We start from the raw sequence: 20,386 nt of genomic DNA, 5'->3' as shown, positions 1-20,386 counted from the left end.
GCGGCCGCTTAGGGCCCCCTGGTGGCCAGGGGGCCCCAAGCAAAAATGATTGAACAGGCCCTGGTCAATTTTTTTTTTTTTTTTTTTTTTTTTTTTTTTTTTACATTTAAATAACTTAAACAAGTGATATAAATGATAAATACCAATTAATAAATGAAAAATTCAAGACAAAATAATTTCTGATTTGTCAACAACTGCTCGTGCATTCACTTCGCGACGGCAGCCGCAGACAGCTCATGGTACGCGGCGCGCGCCTGCATTGACAATTCACGCTGGCGCGCACCTGTTAATAAGAAAGTCTAAGCCATGTCACAAAAAAGGATTTATCCCTCTGATGCCGAAAAAAGAAAAGGAAAGAGGAAGAGAAAAAAGAGCAAGATAAAGGTATGTTTGCATGATTATTTACTGACCGCTATATTTTGTGCAGCAGCAGCACAGCTAGCTCGTCATCATAACTCATGTCGTGATATTTATCAGCCATCCATCACCATTAACAGTGAAATATTACCCATCATTAATATACATTTATTTAGGTAGGTGTGTATTTTATGTGTTGATACATATCGGCGTAGGAGACCCAGCACATGCTGGAAGGACTATGTTTCTCGGCTGGCCTGGCCTGGGAACGCCTGCTTGGGATTCCCCCGGAGGGGAGGGACGTCTGGGCCTCGCTATTGAAGCTGCTACTCCCGCGACCCAACCCCCATATAGGCGGAAGATAATGGTTGGATGGATAGATATCGGTTTAAGTTGGAGAAAACACAGATGCCAGCAGCCAGCTTAGCTAGCATTGTTGTTTGTGTTAAAATGAATCTACTAACTTAATAGACAAAGCACATGCGCTCTCTGCTCTAAGATCTTTGGTGAGAGATGGTATTTTATCTTTATTAAAAAATATACCAAAAATGAAAATAGACTGCAGTTTTATTAACATGGTGCTTTCCTCATATTTAGGCTGCAGTAGATCACAATGTTAAGTTTTTACCATATGGCAATTATGCCTCATTTGCCAATAGAATATGAATTGTTAGGTGAGGTGTGGAGTTTCTTGTGGTGCAAGATGGGAAAATAAACTCATTCTACAATAAATTATCAGGAAATTTAGATAAAACCAAATTCATGATATTCGGAAAAAATAAAAAACAGGAAAATAATCCAATTAAAATATCAATTGAAAGTGTTGATTTAGAACAAGTACATGAAATAAAATTCTTGGGTGTCATATTAGACGATAAGTTTAGCAGGAAACATCAGATCAGCCTAGTAAAATGTAAAATAACCAAAAGTGTTGCTGTTATAAGAATTAGTTTGGTCCTGGACTACAAATCTTTGTTTATTTTGTACAACACACTCATTGTACCACATTTAACATATTGTGTGGAAGTTTGGGGGAATACATACAAAACAAATTTACAGCCATTATACGTTTTACAAAAAAAAAAAATCTGAATATTACATAAAGTGGGATACTGGGAACACACAAACCAGTTATTTATCAAATCAAATATACTGAAATTCTGGGACCTGGTCATATTTAGAACTTCACAATTCATGTTTAAGGTCAGAAATCAAAAACTTCCACACAATATACAGAAAATGTTTGGTGACAGAGAGGGGGGTTATGATCTAAGAGGTGAATGATACTTTAAAAAACAACACTTTAGAACAACCAGGAAGATTTTTTGTTTATCTGTGTGTGGAGTAAATATCTGGAATGGATTGAATGACGAGTTTAAAAAAATTATAAATGCAAACCAATTTAAAAAACTGATTAAAACCAAGCTCATTTCAAAATACGCTATATAAGATTACTGTTTAATAGTCTATAATGTAATTGATGACATAAATAGTACTTAAAATAATTGTACATGGCTAAACATCATGTGGAATGGAAACAAGTGTTTTTTTGATGTTTTGACAGTTAATTGATGATAAATTGACAAGTAGGAAAGGGGCGGGACATTATAAGATGTATCTTCTACCTGCTCCTTTTCGAACAGAAAATATAAAATTTGCATGTCACATGGGCAAAATAATTTGTTTTATATTTTTATTCTTAAGTTTGTTTCATTCAAATTTTTTCTTTCTTGATTGTTTTTACTGTCTGTTCGAAATAAATAAATAAATAAATAAATAAAAACTATGCATTATGCAATGCTATTTTTCCCAGGAACACTGTTGAAGTACTTTGGAGAACAACCAAACCTGCCCCTACTGTTTCGAATGTCAGTGCCTCCACAGCTGATGATGCAGCAGGTGAGGGTTTTCTTGATGGCAAATGGTTACATAGCCTGTTAATATGACATGAAACATTTAGCTTTTTATTTATTTCTTTATTTTTTCTTTGTTTGTTTTATCATTGCAGGTTCATCCACTGCACAAGCGACAACAAGGGAGGAGCACTTACATGTGACTGAAAGCGAGGAGCAGTTACAAGCACCTACATTTACTGATCCACTGGTTTCAAACTCAGCCGGCATGACAGGTCTGTTAATCTAAGTTTTTGTATTGTGTTGGCTTTACAATAAAATTTTCTGCTATGGTATTTCATTCTTTTGTATTTAATCTATTGTCCCTACAGGTCCTTCTACATCTGCACCCACTGCTATAGATTTCCCATCCACTGCCTCAACAAGCTCCAGCTATCAAGATGGATCAACAGCTCCTCCAACTGACCCAGTTGAATGGTCAGCATTCCTCTCAGATTCAGAAAGGACTGATCTGGTAAGAAGAGGGCCAGCGCCAATCAGTGACACCTCTACATTCCCCAAGAGATCAGATGGATGAAGCTTTCACTACCACTATACATACAGACAATTAGTTAATGGGGAAAAAAATCAAGCGAAGCTGGCTAATTTATTCAAAGAAAAGTGATGATGTTTACTGCTTCTGTTGCAAATTATTTTTGATATTAATGTTTGTCTATATTGGTTTTATTTAAAATATTGCACATTTAATGCACATTTGCAAATAATTTAATGTTTGTATTCAAAAGGTTTAATAAAACAAAGTATTGTAAGTATTGTTTATTTATTTTGTATTAATACATTACCATAGTCTATTCATTTTTAATATTCCCTATAACATTATAGTGTGACATTTGTGTCAGTAATCTTTTAGTATAGGTGATTCTGCATGGTAGGAGGGGGGGCCCCCAAATCAAATTCTGCTTAGGGCCCCCAAGAGGCTCGGGCCGGCTCTGGATGGAGCTGACTTCCATTTTCTAAATGCTAGAATACTGACAGATTTCTAGTGTCAGAAGTTTGCTTGGGTTTTCTTTTAGTAGTAGAAGTTCATCTTAAACTGAATGAAATGGCTCAAATGTTTTAGGTATCCTTTGATAAATTTTCTATGACTAGATAGCTGGAATTTTGGCCCATTCGTCTGCGCAGAAATGTTGTATCTATGTCAGAGATGTTTACAGCGCTACTCTAACATTTTATATTTATCTAAAATCTTTGTTTTTTGATGGAGACTTTGCAGTCTTTGTTTTTTCTTAAACCGCTCTGTAATTAATACAGCATTATAATGAATGCCATTGTCTATTTGGTGGACCCAAATGGCTGAGCTTTACACTGCCTTCCTTACAGATGTCTTAATATTTTACTTTCATGTTTTTACAGAACTTTCTTTCCTCGCTGTAGCATGAATTCTGTGAAGTGCATCAATCCATCCTGCTGAAAAATCCCCTTTAAAATATGATGATGCCACCCCTGGACATAGTTGGATGTTCTCAGGCTTCCAGGTGTCCTTCATCCATCTTGTACTGCTTGTCTGTAATGGTTAGGGGTGCTGGTGCCTATGTCTCGCAGTCCATTGGAGAGAAACCAATATATACAACCACATGCACAAACACATTTACACCTATTCATGTTTTTGAACTGAGGGGGGAAGCTGGAGAGAATTTATGAATGCACTGAGAGAACATGCAAATTCCATGCAGAAAGGCTCCAGGCTGGGAATCAAATCCAGGATATTCTTGCTGAAAGACAGACTGGAAGTTTCCTTAGAAATGTAGTAAGGTTTTTAATAGATGAACAAATAAAATGTTATTTATTCAGTTTTTATGCTACTCTTTAAAACATAAATTTTTTTCTTCTGTAGGCTGCCTTTTAGCCCAGATAGGTATAGAACTTGTCTAAGTCTTGATGATGATTCTCTTACCAGCTTCAGCAAACAGCTTCTTAATGACTTTTGCTTTTCTTCTGTGGATTCTTACATTTCACATGTATTCCTTTCTTTTTGCAAAAAGTGCAAGAGAACATTTTGAATTGAATTCTACACATAATACTGTGTTGAATGAAAGTTGAAGTAAATGTATCAATCTGGCTTATGCCATGTTAACTGTAAGCTGGTTTAGGGCACAATTATTTCACTGCATCTAAAGTTACGACTTAGATGGAAGCAAAGAACAAGGACCTTTTTTGATTATTCTGACATTTCCCTTTTCAATATAATGTAAACCTTAAAAATGTACATAAAACAGTAAATATTTAGTCTGCTTTGACATCACATATTAAAGGTGATGGCATTCTCTTACATTGTGTAGGAGTAAACATTTTATCTAAGCTGCAAATTTTACTTCAAGTACTGTATGGGGAAATGCATGAACTTGAAATGACCAATGTTTTTTATTGGTCATTGCTGTATAAGGTCCTGATTACTGTGCAGATACGTTGAACATTTGGTGCTGCCTTAAGTCTACTCTGTAAACTCAACTTCAGTCAAGATGCTCTAAATTAACTCAAGATGTTGTCCAAATGTATGGCAGTAAAGTATTTTGCAAACAATGGTCAAAGGTCATCCTTTATTTTAAGGCAACCCAAAGATTACCTTTACTGTTGGAAAGCAAATAAAGTTGGGCAAGTTGACAAATACTTTAGTCTTGAAAAATTAAAAAAATAAAGGCACATATCTTTCAGTAGTTTTTGTGATAATTCATTTAAAAACAACATCATGTCACTTATTTTTTAATGATAAAAAAGTAATAAAATGTGACACTTACTAACCTCAGCCTCACATAAGGAGTAAGGGTAAAACTGGACCCTCTGGAGTATCTCAGTGTCTGACTGTATGTGTGAATGAGCCACTCTGGATTGTACTGTAAAGCTATTTACATCTACAGTCAAAGACCTCCATTTACCATTTACATGTGCCTGCTGCAGATCTACAAAGCAGGACTTGACTTTTCCCCCACTTTAGGTCAAAAGACTACAAATAGATGGATTCATATAGCTGTGCGTACAGAGTTTCTTTAGGGGGTAAGAAGCTCCTCTGTAATTATTGACTGGTATTACCGTAAAGCTATAGTAGACTGAAAAAAATTGGAGTACCATTTACTTAGAAAAAGCTAGGTACAATTTTTCATATAGAATTTATTTGTACATTTAACTCAATAAAATCTGAGCTTGATTTAACTTTCTAAGAAGAGTTGATTGAACAAAGAAACTCAATTTCTCTTATCAAAAAAGGATGTACTTTTGTTTTGCTAGTACATTTTGCATAAGGTGAAGCCAATTTAACTAACAGTCATGTTTTTGGACTGTGGGAGGAAGCCAGAGAACCCAGAAAATACCCACATATGCATGGAGAGAACATGCAAACTCCATGCAGAAACACCCTTAACTTGAGATCAAACCCAGAACCCCATTGCTGCAAGGCAGCAGAGCTACAAACAGTGCCACCGTGCAGCCAACAAGAAATCTATATTTTCTATTTCTGACCTAAACAGGGTCAGACAAGGAAGAAAATCCCCAACACTACTCCTAATATCCAAGTGCATATTACCGGCGAGGACTGAAACAATTAATCTGATTAATCGTGAATATTTGAAATACTCATCAACTAAATTAGTAATCGATTAATCATTACCTGAAGTATTGAAACTTTAAAACATGCCTTTAGCTGTCAGAGCAATCCACTTAAAGCAGTAATTATGCCAAGATTGTAAAAAACTATATAAACATTTTGCATTTAAAGGTATAGAGGGCAATCTTTTATTTCCGGGTGGATCATCTAAATAAGTGGTCCTCCTAATTGTCAATCATTCAAGTGATATGTTTACAGAAGGGCCCTCCTACTTGCTCCTCGGGTTAGCTACCTTTTTCTGCGCGTGCGCACTTTCAGGCGTGTATGTGTGGTAAGCTACGGTTCCACACATTCATTGAAGCTCACCTTTCTTGCAGAGGGTCGTAAGAGAAAAAGTGTCTACATAGAGAAGACTTAAACAGAACGTGTTAGGGGTAGAACGGTTCACAAAATCCATGGTTCAGTTCGGTTCACGGTTTCGTGGTCACGGTTTTCGGTTCGGTTCGGTATATGTTTATTGTTACACATAAAAATTAATGAAAATATCAGAAAAATTAATGAATTGTAATTATTTTTTATGATCCGCGGAAACCCTGGATCATTTCCGCATGTTTTGCTGCTTTGAATTTACTCATCTTGCGCATGCCCTCTACGATCTCCAAGGAACTCAGAGCGGAGCGGATGGGAGCCACAGTGGAGGCTGTATGCTTTGCCTTGCGCAGGCGGTCTGGAGCACAGCGGAGCGCTGACGGAGTATGTGGGATTTCGGGGTTAGCATAACATGTTGGTCGTGTTGCTGTTAGCATAAACAAAACGTGTTGCACATTGCTTGCACACTGTTGCACTTTCATTCACAACTTTCTTTCCGCCGTCATCGTAGGTCACTCTAAATGCAAAGTGGTCCCATACAGCAGACCTATAAAGTGCTGCTGGCGCGTCTTCCAACTCCTGTTCTTTCCCACTCGCCATACCCACACAGTTCTCCACAACAACTGATTTTTTTCTGCTACACCCGGCTAAGCTGCTTCGCTTCTTCTTCTTGTTTACTACTGGTGGTTGGCTTTGGTCGCAGTGTTGCCATACTCCTCAGAAAGGAAAGTAGCTATTGGCTGTGCTATAAGTCGCTGAATGACGTCATTGCCTAATTAGCATAATATATATATTTTTTTTCAACTTTTTTTTTTATTTAACTTTTTCTTTTTTCCCTTGTGGTCCACTAAGGACCTTAAAAATCATGCTAAAACATGAACATTTTGAACCATAACATTTTTTTTTTAATTATTGTTTTTTTTTTTTTTTTACTAATAAGAATTCCCTGCACACACACAGGCTGTGCTTGCCTGCTCACAGAAAGAGTGGATCATGGTCATGTTGGTCAAGGCTCTCTATGGCAGGCTCAGCAACTGAGGGAGCTGACTCCAGAGTGATCAACCTGTGCCGTCAAACCCGGCGCATGCGCGCGGTTCTTTTGCTGTCTGGACGCTGAGGGAACACATCTGTGTCTCTGACTGTAGCGCTGAGAGGGACATCTGCGGAAGCGGGAAAACGGGGTTGGGACGGGAGGAGGCGCCCCACGGCAGTAGCTTTTTTTAAAAAGAGTCGCTGGAGGGGTCTGAAAAGTCGCTAAATATAGCGACAAAGTCGCTGAGTTGGCAACACTGTTTGGTCGCAGTACCGCCACCTTCTGCTCTGGAGTGTACACGCTTCGCCTATGAGAAAAAGGAGCAGCGTATGAACCGAACGAAACACACGCGAACCGAACCGAGACAGTCGAACCGCACGGTTCGGACGGTTTTCATAAACCGTTCTATCCCTAGAACGTGCAAAAGGAGAAATGGGCTTGTGCATGCTCTCGCAAGCGTTTAATAGGCGTTTCCTCTCGGGTGCGGGTACAGGGTTGTGCATGTGGAGAAGGCGGGTCTTTTAAAAAATTTGCGAAAATCCTCCACAATACTTTAAGATAAAAAACTTTTCTTCTGTCAATATAGCTCTATCTAGATCCCCTCATGTGAAAAAGTTTTAGTTTCAACTGATATATTTTTGCAAAAAATGTTCTTTAAGAAAGCTATCCAATTATTAATCGATTAATCAAAAATATAAATGACAATCGTTAGTTGCAGCACTGTTGCATGTGTTAAGTTGGGAACATATTAAAAATGTTTGGTTAATACTACTTGGTAGGATGAATTAAATTCTAATTAATTCTTAGTAACACATCATTTGAAATAAAGGCACTTAGTTACATGCCAATTTGCAGTAAATTTAAAAACAGGAAATATCTACAGACCAAAAATTCCCTTTGTTCACTATAAGCCTCTTTAGATATGTCAAACACTCCTCTGGTTTGTGTTGAGTAAGGCTCCCGTAATGCCTGTCTGAATTTTGTCTAAGCCTCACGCAATGGAACACTCTTTCAAAAGGATTATTTGCCAACATAGCTGTCCTGAAATCCTTCACACTCTATTTTTCTTGGGCAGCGGTAAGGAAAGCGTGTCAGACAGTTTCTGTTGATGAGCAAGATCAAGCCGTTCAAGCCTGTCTTTACCTTGGTAAAGGTTTTCCTGCATTGGCTCAAATTGTACAGCATTTGTGTTTCCATTCTGCTCTGTGTGTCTTCTATTCAGCATGAAGCAGAGTTCCAGCTGATCTTGCACATTTTTAACCTTTAAAATACGGCCTCTGGCCCATCTACTGCCACAGCCTGGGAGTGTGATCCTGTTATTGTTGGCCCTCCAAAGTTATGGCTATCCTACACTTTACCATGACAAGGCCGTCTTGGATAATAGACAGGAATAAATAGACACGGATGATCTCTCACTTACCCTCCGTGCTGAAGTTTCTCTCTGATTTCTGGATCTCAGGCGTACTGCTCGTGGGAGTTGACCCAGACCGAGAGCCCCTTTCTGGGCCAAACCCTCTGGCGTTGCGACTCTGGATCTCGTTGGTGAACCGTGGCACACTGACTGGAATGTTTTCAGGCACCACCTGTACCAACGGAGGTCCTATGGGTGGCTGTTCATGTCTGCGACTATACATCTGCATGCAGTGTTCCTCCAACTGTCCAATCAGAACTGATTGATTGTTCACGATTGCAGACAGTGCTGCATATTTGGCCTCCAGCTCTTTGTACCGGGAGGTCAGCCTTAGTGACTCAGCTGTGGCATTAAGGATGCGTGTCTCCAGCTGGGCCAGCTCCAGTGAGTTGTCCCTTTTCCTTATGATCTCATGCAACAGCTGCATGTAAAGCTGGGTCACTCTAGAGTTCATGTTTCTACTCTCCTTCCTTAATAGCTTCATCTCGTTCACCAGGTTACCATCCACATCCACCACAAGCTTCAAAGTTTCCATCTCCTGACGCTGTTTGGACAGTAGGTCTCGCACCGAAGCTACGTCCAGACGAGTCACCCGGTCTTTATCAGTGGAGTACCCACGGGCAGCACAAATAGGACCTGTGATCTTTTGCTCTGGGACCAAAAAGGTGTAGGAGCATTTCTTGTTTTCTTCAGCAGCTTGTGGAGCTCTTCGAATCCTGGACAGGATGGGGTTCATTTTCAAGGCATGACTGTTGCTCCAGAGGGACAAAGCCAACAGGAGGAAAAGGCTCCACACATCGAATCCCATGACTGCTCCTCTTGCTTCCACCAAACAGCCAAATAATCTGCAAAAAAAAAAAAAAAAAAAAGCGGATAAAAGGATAAGATCTGTGGCTTTCTTGTACTTTTCATTTTTTTGCAACACAGACACCTAATCCATTTGTCCAACACAGCTACATTCAAGATAAACAATCCTTTATGCACTTACTCATGCCTAAGGCCAGTTTAATAACTCCAGCTGTTCTAATACAGTGTTGAATCAAGAGAAAAAACAGGAAACTGAGACAAATATTTTTCTTAAAGAGGAAGATCATACAAACTCCATGGGAACAGTTCATTATTGCAACTTCTGCCGACACTGATCGTTCTTGAATCTATAGCACAAACTCAACTATATTTGTTGAATTATCTTTCGAGGACCAGATTACCTAAGATTGCATCCAGTCTCCACACAGATAGAGCTAAGCCTGGACAGATTTTAAACCAAGAACAAGGACCTCTGTGCTTGAATACTGCCATATTCTCCATTGTTTTGAATAAAAACTATACATCTGCAGATGTATTTTATGTTTTCCCTTGGTCTTTGCTAGATTCCGCGGTTAACCTTGTGCCTATTTCCACAGGTCAAAAGTAAGGCGATAGGATACATGCTGGACAGACTTGATGATTATTACATGATTGTAGAGAGACACAGAGCAAAGGTTACTAAAAATACATTCACTAATACCTACAGTAAGGACAACTAAGGGTGTCTCAATTAAAATTTTTCATTTTTTTTTTTACTTTTTATTGTCAATAACAATTTTTATATCAACACATACATACAGTATGTCCACCATTGTCACATCTCACAATTCACATTTTAATATCTGATTTTTATAGATCATTTTAGACCTTTCACTTACATCAGGCATACAGACTGTCTATTCCAGCTCCGTTAACAGTTATTCAGGGGCTATTGATGAAAAAAATAACAAAAAGAACCTCCAAAAACGACAAATAAAGATGCATTTTCTTCAGGTAGACATTAGCCAAATTAAGAGAAACCCATATTCATTAACAACATCCATGGATTTATAAGTCACAATGATTACGTTATGTTATGTTATACACTTCTTCGTGATCAGCATGACTCTAATCCAGTATTTATTGTCTTTATTGATCATGTCCATGGGAATTATTCCTAAAATATTGACTGATATATCCAGATCTAAATAAATGCCTAAAATATTTTTTATATCTGTTTGCACATTTTTCCAAAACTCAACCACCTTTGGAAAATCCCAAAATATATGAGTAAAATCCCCCACCTTTCCACAGTTTCTCCAGCATAGCCAAGATGTCCCGCCATATTTAGATGTAATAAGTGGAGAGCTAAAGTAACACATCTTGACTTTCCAGTCAAATTCCTTCCATGTTGGGCTGTTGGTTAATTTGTGTCCAGAGCTGAATGTTTCTTCAATTTAATTATTATTATTATTATTTTATTATTATTATTATTCAAAGAGAAAAATAAGGGTACCTAAAGAAAACTGGGTACCTTTTGTGGACATTAAGGGCATCCATATTTAATGCTAGATTAATATGTATTTATTTTATTTATACTGTATTTGGCTTCAGTTCCCTAAAAATCCAAAAAAAACAAACTCACTTTAGCAATGGTACTAAACCACTATTCAAGTCATTTTTAATACTTTAATACTACAAATCTTTCAGCTATCTGTTTTAATACAAACAGAAATAAAGTTACTGCTTTATTTATCAACCATGTACCACATACATCTGAATCCTGTGCATCTGTTATTTTGTCTTTATTGCACTCATTCCTCAATAATATCACCATTAAAATCAAAATATTGTCAACTTTAAAATGACTGATAGAAAACATTTATGACTAAAAACATACAACTATACAAATAATAGTGATATTACAAACAAAATAAAATTTTTTGTTTGCATGGGTTATTGATCATTGATATAGAGTTTTTTTTTTTTTCTTTACTAACATATTAAAATATTCCGTAAAAGTAAAAAAAAAAAAAAGAAAAAAAATCCACTGGACTTGGTTTCCAAAGTTTGAAGATGTTTCGCCACCTCTCCAGGAAGCTTTCTTAATTCAAATGTCTGGATCCGCAGTGAGTTTGAGTCTTTATATAGACAAGGCCTATGATTGAATAATAGACAGGTTTCAGGTATTACAGGCTAACAATGGAACCAAACAACCCATTCGTCGGTTTCTATTTGCATGTTTCCAAGCAATACAAGGCCTCGTCTATATAAAGACTCAAACTCACTGGGGATCCAGACATTTGAATTGAGAAAGCTTCCTGGAGAGGTGGCGAAACCTCTTCAAACTTTGGAAACCAAGTTCTGTGGATTTTTTTGAACTTTTACGGAATTACTATGACCTGGATGACTGAGAATCTTCATCAGCATATTTAAATATGAAACATCATATATAAAAAAAAGAGGAAAAAAGAAGAGGAAAAAAAACAGTGGACTTCTAATTAATACTGCAGTTGGCACATACTTGAACATTTGTTATGCTGTAGGAGGCTAACTTTACAACATCATTTGGGCCTATCAAATTAGTCCCAGATTACTGAGGTATATTTTTCTTCATATGAGTTTACATCTCTTTTTTCCCAGCCATTGCATCACATTCCTTTGAAGTTTTTCTTGTTTTTTGGCTAACTTTCCTTTTTTTTGTTTACTTTCTGAATGCAGTTGTTAATTACAGTTGCTATTTTGCCAACTGTTGCCAGTCAAAGGTTGGTTTCTTGCCATCACTAAGGACTGTTGACATAGTTTGCTGTAATAAAATGTGGTTTAATGACTCCAGTTCATATTATTAACCAGGAGGGAGTCCCTTTTAATTATTTCTGGTATAATCACTAGCATATTTCAAATTTCAACTGCCTTAAATGAAGATTAAACTAAGTCGTAGGAAAAGAAAAAAAGCTTTCAAAAAGTAAATACTTAAATACATAGGAAATAGACACTAGTTTATTGGTACAACATAGTTCATTTTAGAGTAGGAACTGGAGGTAGGAAGAAAAAAAGCCATTGGGAATAAAATTAGGGCAACAAATATGCAAAGCAGCATTTGGATCTGGAGGCCAACTCCTTTCATGGAAACAGCAGGAGGATGATTTTCTATCATTGTTAAACTATGGAGGATCTTGTCGATGGACACTCATTTCCAACTTCATCAGTATGACCTTGATGCTATAATTTGACCAATAACTGAGTTCATAGTAAACTCTTAGGCCTTTTTTTCCCCCTTTCTCTTTCCACCCTCGTTTGGAGTTTATTCACATTCAAATTACTGCTGTGATATCTTATTTGTTAGAAATGCTTTATTTTATGCAAGAGCATTAAAGAAGCATTTCTATATTAAGTTTTCTGTATGGAAAGGAAGGATTACTTGACATCAGTCCGATAGAAACACATTGACAGAAGCGTAGTGGTTAAAACCCTCAAGTCAGACTAGAATAACTTTGCTTTTCATTTGGAAATTGAGATTCCAGAGTCTGCTTGAAAAGTGAAGTGACACAAAATCCATGCTACCTGAAGTCCAGAGGGATCTCTCAAATTATTGGTGCTTATGATGCCATGTATTTTGGTGTTGATCCAGTCTACGTTGCTTTATAAAGTCCATAGTCAGTGCAGCTATCTACCAGCAAAACCTTAGATCACTTCAAGCTTTCTTCAGCTGACAAACTTTAGGGAGATACAGTTTTATTTTCAAGATCCAATACCTTGGCCATGGTTCTCTACCAGAGAAAGGTGGACTTCCCTCTTCAGGTCGGTGGAGAGTCCTTTTCTCAAGTGGAGGAGTTCAAGTATCTCGCGGTCTTGTTCATTAGGGGGGATGGATTGAGCGTGAGAACAATAGACGGATCGGTGCAGTGTCGGCAGTAATACGATCGCTGTGTAGGACTGTTGTGGGGAAGTGGGCGCAGGGGGCAAAGCCCTCAATTTACCGATCAATCTACGTTCCCACCCTCACATATGGTCATGACATCTGGGTAATGACCAAAAGGACAAGATCACGGATACAAGCGGCTGAAATGAGTTGCCTTTGCAGGGTGGCTGGGCGCACCCTTCGAGATTGGGTGAGGAGCTCAGTTACCCCTGAGGAGCTATTAGTAGAGTCGTTGCTCCTCCACGTCGAAAGGACCCAGCTGAGGTGGCTCGGGCAGCTGTTTCCGATGCCTTCTGGTCGCCTCCCTGGGGAGGTGTTCAAGGCATGTCCCATTGGAAGGAGGCTCAGGACACGCTAAAGGGACTATGTCTCTGAGCTGGCCTAGTGTCACCTTGGGGTCCCACCAGAGCAGCTGGAGGAAGTGTGTGGATCAGAAAGTCTGGGCATCCGGGCCCTGGATAAGCGGAAGGAAAGGGATGGATGGATGGATGGATGGATGGATGGATGGATGGATGGATGGATGGATGGATGGATGGATGGATGGATGGATGGATGGATGGATGGATGGATGGATGGATGGATGGTCAGTCGGTCCTTAGTGTTTCTGATTACCTGATCTGACCTGTTCTGCCTCTCAACCACTGTGCCTGCCTGCTTCTGTCTGATCTGTTTGCCTGAACTGTTTTTGGACTCCCGGTGGATTCTGCCTGTTTAATGAACTTTCCTGTCACCGACCTTGATTTCACCTCTGGTACCTCTTTGAACTTCTGATCTCCTGGTTCTGAATCCTGAGCATGTCCTAAACACTAGCTATGGACGGCGCCCACAACGTCTTGTTGTCATCCCACCAGCTGGATACTACCTCGTTCTCTGGGCACGGACTGAACTAGTAAACCACGTTCATAATCTTCCTCTGTCAGATTTATGTGGTCACTAACCTGTGTTTCCTTTCTGCAGAGGTTCCTACAATAGACGCTCTAGCTGCTGCTATTGCAGATCCACTTTTAAAATAAATGCTTTTTAATTATCTGTCTGGGTCCTCCCGTTCTGAGCCATGACAGATTTCACTGCATGTCTGAGTAAAGATCCTTCCTCTAGGAAAATCAGGAAAATGTCTTAGTTAAAGGTTTGTTTGATGAGGAAAAAAGGTCTGTGGACTTGACAATAGACATAAACCTTGTTACTCTTTCAATAAATTACTTGACATTTTTAAAAATCTTTTTTATTTTTTATGGGGGAGGGGTGGACCATTTTACCGTAATCCATCTGCAGAGCAGAAAATGAAGGAAAAGAGCTGGCAGAGAAGCCTTGTTCTATTTTTTAATGAAGAAAAAGAGCACTGACATAAAAAATGTGAAGAGAGGCAGACTCTCAAACATTACGTACAGCTTTTAGTTGCTCCATCCAACTCTCACCAATGTGTTATCCTATTTTATATTTTCAATATGCTCCCCGATGGCTCCTGTTCCATAATGGCCCCAACCACTTCTATATCAGGTGTCCCAGTCTGTGTAAGTGTTGATGTCTGTTTTTAATATTTCTGTAGATCTCACCGCAAAGACCTTCCACAAAATTCCATAACATTGAGCATACTTGCTTTGGCTTAATTGGAGCATCGTGGAAAATAATCCTTCGACAGTCTAGAAATTAGATTTTACTTAGATTAATATGTTCCACAGAAGACTGAGCCTATATGTGTCTATAGATAGATGTAAAATATATCTTAATGAATATCACCCTAGAAAATCCTGCTGTCAGTTTTTTTTCCAAGTAAAATATGATATTTCTGTAGAGCCAGTGTCTATCTTTGTGGGGTTGGGGAAGAGCTAGCAATTCATCACAAGGAACCACAGAACAATCATGCAAGCACTCACTAAAACTAATGCCAATTCAGAGAGACTAACTTTCCTAACAATCATGTTTTTGGACAATGGGAGAAAACCTGAGCAACAGAGAATTGAAGCCTGCAGTGGGAAAACATGTAAAATCCATGCACAAAATCCAGCATTAAATTAAATTTAAAGTAATCATGTCACAACCTCAAGGTGTTTGAGTTTCCATTTGTCTCAAATCCTCCAACTTAATTTAGATTCAGTCTTTTCAGGACATTTATGAATGAATTTAAAGATGTCATTGGATGTCATAAGTAGACTTAATACAATTTTTGTGACATTACACAACAAATATTGTCATTCTGTACTTTTGGCAAAAAGTCTCACTGGTAGAAGAGACTATTTTGCATGGCAATAGGTAAAAAATGACTTAGATTGTACTTTTCAGTAAAACCACAGCTATAAAGGAACTTGAAATAAATCATTTCAAGACAGACTGAGTAGGGGTTTTAAATTGTTTCCATGGTCCTATTTTGATTTTGGTTGCAGAGAGTCCCGTCAAAAGTCCCACAAAGCATATCCTGGCATATTAGCCTATCTTACACTTCTGTTTTTGTTTATTAATATTTTTTTTGGTGTCATTTGTCACACAATGACATGCTTGATTCAAAAGAATTCTATTTTTGAGTTTTCTGAAGTTAAAATTTTCACAGATCTCAAGCCTCTGAGCCAACATAAGTTTTTAATAACAGCACTGTTCTTCTCCGAAGCCATAGTTTAGCTATTTCCATGTGGAACAAGCTAAAGTTTGAATATATCATGAATCATAAATGAAATAAGCACAAACAAAATGTGCCTGAATGAAAACGATCGAGCCATATGTGCAAGCTCTGCAACACCATGGTGCTGTCCGAAAGTTATTATTTAAAGTCTTTTCTTTTCTTAGTTTTTCTGTAGCCACATGTCATATTCCTTAAAGACTCAAAGCAACAGTCTGAGATGCCTGCAAAACTCCAGCCGCTCAGTATGAATCTCACAGGCCTTAGTCTGACAGCAGTGACAGTGTTTACATAGAGGCTCCTCAGCCAAGGCTGTAAAACTCATCTGTGGTTATTACCCCCAGGTTTCCCTCATTCACAATGTGCAAGACTTCATCATGTTTTCAACAAAGCAGACAGTCTTAGATAGCTTATTAAAAGGTTAATTTCCTGTTTTATCCTTTTCTTTCACTGGACTTAAAGTAGGGAATCACTGGCAGTCACTTTGAGTTTCCTAAAAATTTTATTTTGCCATATTACAATAGCAAAGACTATGACCTGGATGACTGAGAACCTTCATCAGCATTACAATAGCAAACTTCAAGTTATTTAATAGAAATACATCTGCAGTCACAAGATCTTGCCGTCTATCCAATCCATACCAGAAGTGTTGTTTTCCTAATATGCTGATTATTCTTAGCCAATTTAAACAATTCAATTCAATTTCAATTCAGTTTATTTATATAGCGCCAATTCACAACACGTGTCATCTTAAGGCACTTTACAGTTCACAAGATCATACCATCAATTGATTCAAAGTTTTCTATCTAAGGAAAACCAGTTGATTGCACCAACTTATTGATTTTAATGCAATCCCTCACACTAAGCAGTAGTACAGTACATAAGCACAGAAATAAATTTAAGGAATTGCATTGTATCATCATCAAATAAGTGTAGCACAGTCTCTGAGATGCTAGCTGTTATCTTCAGTTCAATTTAGTCTATTTAAATTGCACTAATTCACAACACAAATTCTCAAGGTACTCGAGATACAGAGACAAGTCGATCAGATCATCAGACATCATACGCCCTGTATAATTCCACATCCTCCACTCCTGTTCATGTCAGGTAAATTGCAGAACTCCTCCATGTGTCATGGAAAAAGGTAGCAGCGTCGGACTCCAGTACAAGTTCTTTGATTCCCAAAGAGGTCTTGGCGGAGCCAAGAGGACAGGGGCAGACAGAAATTGGAGTTGCTTCATATTTTGACAGTGAAGGACAGAGAGTGTGTCCATGAATGGGGGTGTTTGGATCACTCACAGAGATTGTAGAATGTTCTTATTGATTAAAATAACTACGAAGTTATGTTATGTTAACTCCGTCTTTCATTCGGGAGTGTACGTAAGCAGAGTGGAGGAAAACTAAAGAATGTGGAATTTCGGAGTGTAACAGAGAACACCAAGTGATTGCAATGAGTAATTGACTTGCAGGAGATGTTCCTCCTGGATGAGTATATGGCAACAGGGGATATTTGCTTGAATCTTGTCATTAACTACAACATTTCCATCAAACTGAGCATGTGCGGGACAATGTACATGGTGTTGGACTCTGCACTCCAAAATTGGGCTGTAAGACCCCTCAATGCTCCTTGACACCATCCCACATAGACTATGGCCCGAGTCATATACCTCAAATTATATTTCCTACCTCCTGTTCCTGGCTACTATCCCTTCACCTTTCGCATAGCCAACAGTAAGAAAACTATCCAGGGTAGTGTAAGAGTCATGATTGTGTAGTGTCTCATTAAGGTACTCTAGTATTGCAATGCGCTACTGCTTCTCTGTAGAGAGCCTGGGAGACATGTGATGCAGATCGATACAGGGATGGAGGCGACCATGTGAGTTCCTTACTTTTTAGTGACATTATGGGTTGTTTAGACTTTGTTCATTTTTCAGAATATAGCAGCCGTTCAACCGGGCTTTGTAAGGTTGGTTAAGAGTGTGTTTATAAAAGGACTCTTTCAGGTTTCTAGACCTCACTGAGGGACGGGGGGGACTCCATTTGTAAGGGTTATGCAAGTGATCAAAATGCTAACTTACCCTATAAAGGGTTAAGGACCGTCCCAAACCACATAGTGGGTAGGGCAAGTGGACCAGTCAGCACTTAAATAGCGAGTCTGCATCTGTGCCTTAGAGTGACACCACCTATCGACTACCACTTGTAAGGTTGGGCAAGGTTATGTTAGTTTAGATTAGTTTAGGTAGGGTTAAGTTAGGTTAGGTTAGAAAACTAGAAATATTTGTTCTGTCATTCTTCTTAAAAAGGCACAACTAAAACATTACCTAGTGATGGCTGTTTGCTAACTGAAAGTACTAGTAAGGCAAGCATTAATTAGGAGCAGCTAAGAGACCCTTTGTATCTCTCAAGTAGATGTAGATGAAGATATCAACGGTACAAATGGCTATAATAAGTCTAGACTAAAGTTTGCAACAATCAATTTAAGGGGCACTACAACAAGACTCTTTGTGATGAGTGAGAAACACTCTTAATGTAAAGCTGCCAGTAGGGGACATGGTAGCTCAGAGTTAATTGGACAAAGCATACTTTACATAAGGCTGGGGCAGAGTTTCACCATACCAAAAATGAATTTGTGACAGATGTGGAAATTTTTCAGAGAGATAACCACAAAATCCTTAAGCTAATTGCTAAAGGCTCGACTCAAGGCAGCTGTATACAAATTCACCGCACTTTTCAGATTTTAATTAGTAAAAGTATTATAAACACTCACCATTTCTTTATGATTCTGTGCTACATTGTGTTTATTTATCACATCAAATTCCGCAAAACTGCATTGAAATTCGTGGCTGTGATTTGACAAAATCACAACCACAAGGTCCAAGGGGTGGGAATACATTTGCAAGGTACTTAATTCAGAGCAATCTTGCTTTTTTGTGACCTTTCCGAGTCAATCAAGACCCTAGATGGTACCACCTTCTGTTGGAAACCACACATAACACAAACATATTGTTAATTAAAAATCAGCTTTTTTCCAGACTAGCTTTGCCTGTGGCCTGTGGATTTCATAGCACCGTGCCAAACAGCCCGCAAGCAATGGTGCCACTGATTAGACCCGTCTGCTAAGAAGGCAACATGATACAGAAGCTTTCTACGAGGTCAATGTGATTACAAGCTTCATATAAGATCAACATTAGTAAAAACCTGAACCCAAACTCTAGAGGAAGATTCCAAAATATCCACAGTCTTGGATTTGGGCAATTTCTGAATAATTTACCAGAAAGTGAATAAAAACTGATAAAATCAAGAATGTAACATTATCATTTACCTTTATTAATAAAGTGTTATAAAACTATAAAAGTATGAATAATAACCTGTGGGTTTTAAATGAGTAAGAGAAGTAAAATAGTGATAAATAGGAGCTTGCTTAACCTCAGTATGAACGGTTTTTAACCAGAACTTAAATTTCCAAATAGCTTCAAGCTGAATAAACACTCTGCTAATTTTAGCTGTGCTGATATAAACTGGAGCTAGATGAGGTATCAGATTGAAAATGTTCCTTATTAAAGTTGATTCTCTGCCACTCAGAGTACTGTAGTGATTTAAAGCACAAGTAAAACACACCTGAGCTGCAAAGAACAGGAAGAAAGTGGCAAAAAAGGCATTTTATGAAAAAAATATGAAAAAACAAAGCAAAATCCCACCTGTGTCAATGAGTTCAGTCAATGCTGTCTTAGTTGTGCACCTCCCTCAGATTCATTCTGTGTCTCCTCGCCCTCAGTGCTCCGTTTCCCTTCTTCTCCCACTGAGACTGAGGGCCTGTGCTGACTTACGACACCAGCAGCACCAGCACTGGAGCGGAGAGGTGGAGGGTGGTCCATGTACAGAAGGAGGATGATGGAGTGATTTTCCTTGTTGCTTGAACTGAACCAGTAGTCTTGGCCCTCCCCTTCTCCAATGATGTCATGTAAAGTTTAGGAGGGGATGATGGGATGGATGTTTTCACAGCAAATGAAAGTGGAATGAGTCCAAGTTAGTGCCTGATTCCTTGTTTGTACTCAGACCCCTTTTCTCTGAAACCACTACATAAATTCCACTTCAACTAAACAGTGATTTTAGAAGATATTACTGTTCTTAACTAACTTAAAAGAGTCAACCTGTGTATTAAACCACATTAAATTCAACTGTTTTGTGAGAGCCTGTTAGAGAGCATTAAGGAGCATTAATTATATATTGAAAAACAAAAAGGAAGAAATCCTTTTTTGAAAGAAAAACCCACTTGTTAAGTAGTGTGACTCTAATCAGATCAAATCGAAACATTTTGGTCTGTAAGCATAGTGCTGAATATCCCCCATGAACAAAGCCTCTTTTCCCTTGAGCATGTTGTTGGCTGCATCATGCTGTGGGGCTACTTCCATTCAACAGGGGCAGAGAATGTGATCAGAAATGACA

At 38.4% G+C, this 20,386-nt stretch overlaps 1 protein-coding gene and 1 long non-coding RNA gene across 2 annotated transcripts in view; one reads left to right on the top strand and one right to left on the bottom strand.

Moving 5' to 3' along the window:
* Positions 1–19,846, bottom strand: part of LOC119772334 (angiopoietin-related protein 1-like) — a 28,705-nt gene extending 8,859 nt beyond the window's left edge. Inside the window, exons 1-2 of the mRNA XM_038268691.1 lie at positions 19,639–19,846; positions 8,631–9,466 (exon numbers count right to left, since the gene is read on the bottom strand). Of these exons, the coding sequence (XP_038124619.1) occupies positions 8,631–9,429 (799 nt within the window). The 5' untranslated portion in view covers positions 9,430–9,466; positions 19,639–19,846. The remainder of the gene's footprint in view (positions 1–8,630; positions 9,467–19,638) is intronic.
* LOC119772335 lies at positions 2,087–2,956 on the top strand. Its single transcript, XR_005279247.1, has 3 exons — positions 2,087–2,256; positions 2,366–2,485; positions 2,582–2,956. It is a non-coding gene; the product is annotated as an uncharacterized LOC119772335 (long non-coding RNA).
* Positions 19,847–20,386: the final 540 nt, after the last annotated feature.

Source organism: Cyprinodon tularosa, unplaced genomic scaffold (genome assembly GCF_016077235.1).
Source record: "Cyprinodon tularosa strain WSP-4 unplaced genomic scaffold, ASM1607723v1 ctg709, whole genome shotgun sequence".
Taxonomy (NCBI): Eukaryota; Metazoa; Chordata; class Actinopteri; order Cyprinodontiformes; family Cyprinodontidae; genus Cyprinodon; species Cyprinodon tularosa.
Note: the sequence above shows the minus strand (reverse complement) of the source record. Positions and strands in the feature narration are given on the sequence as shown.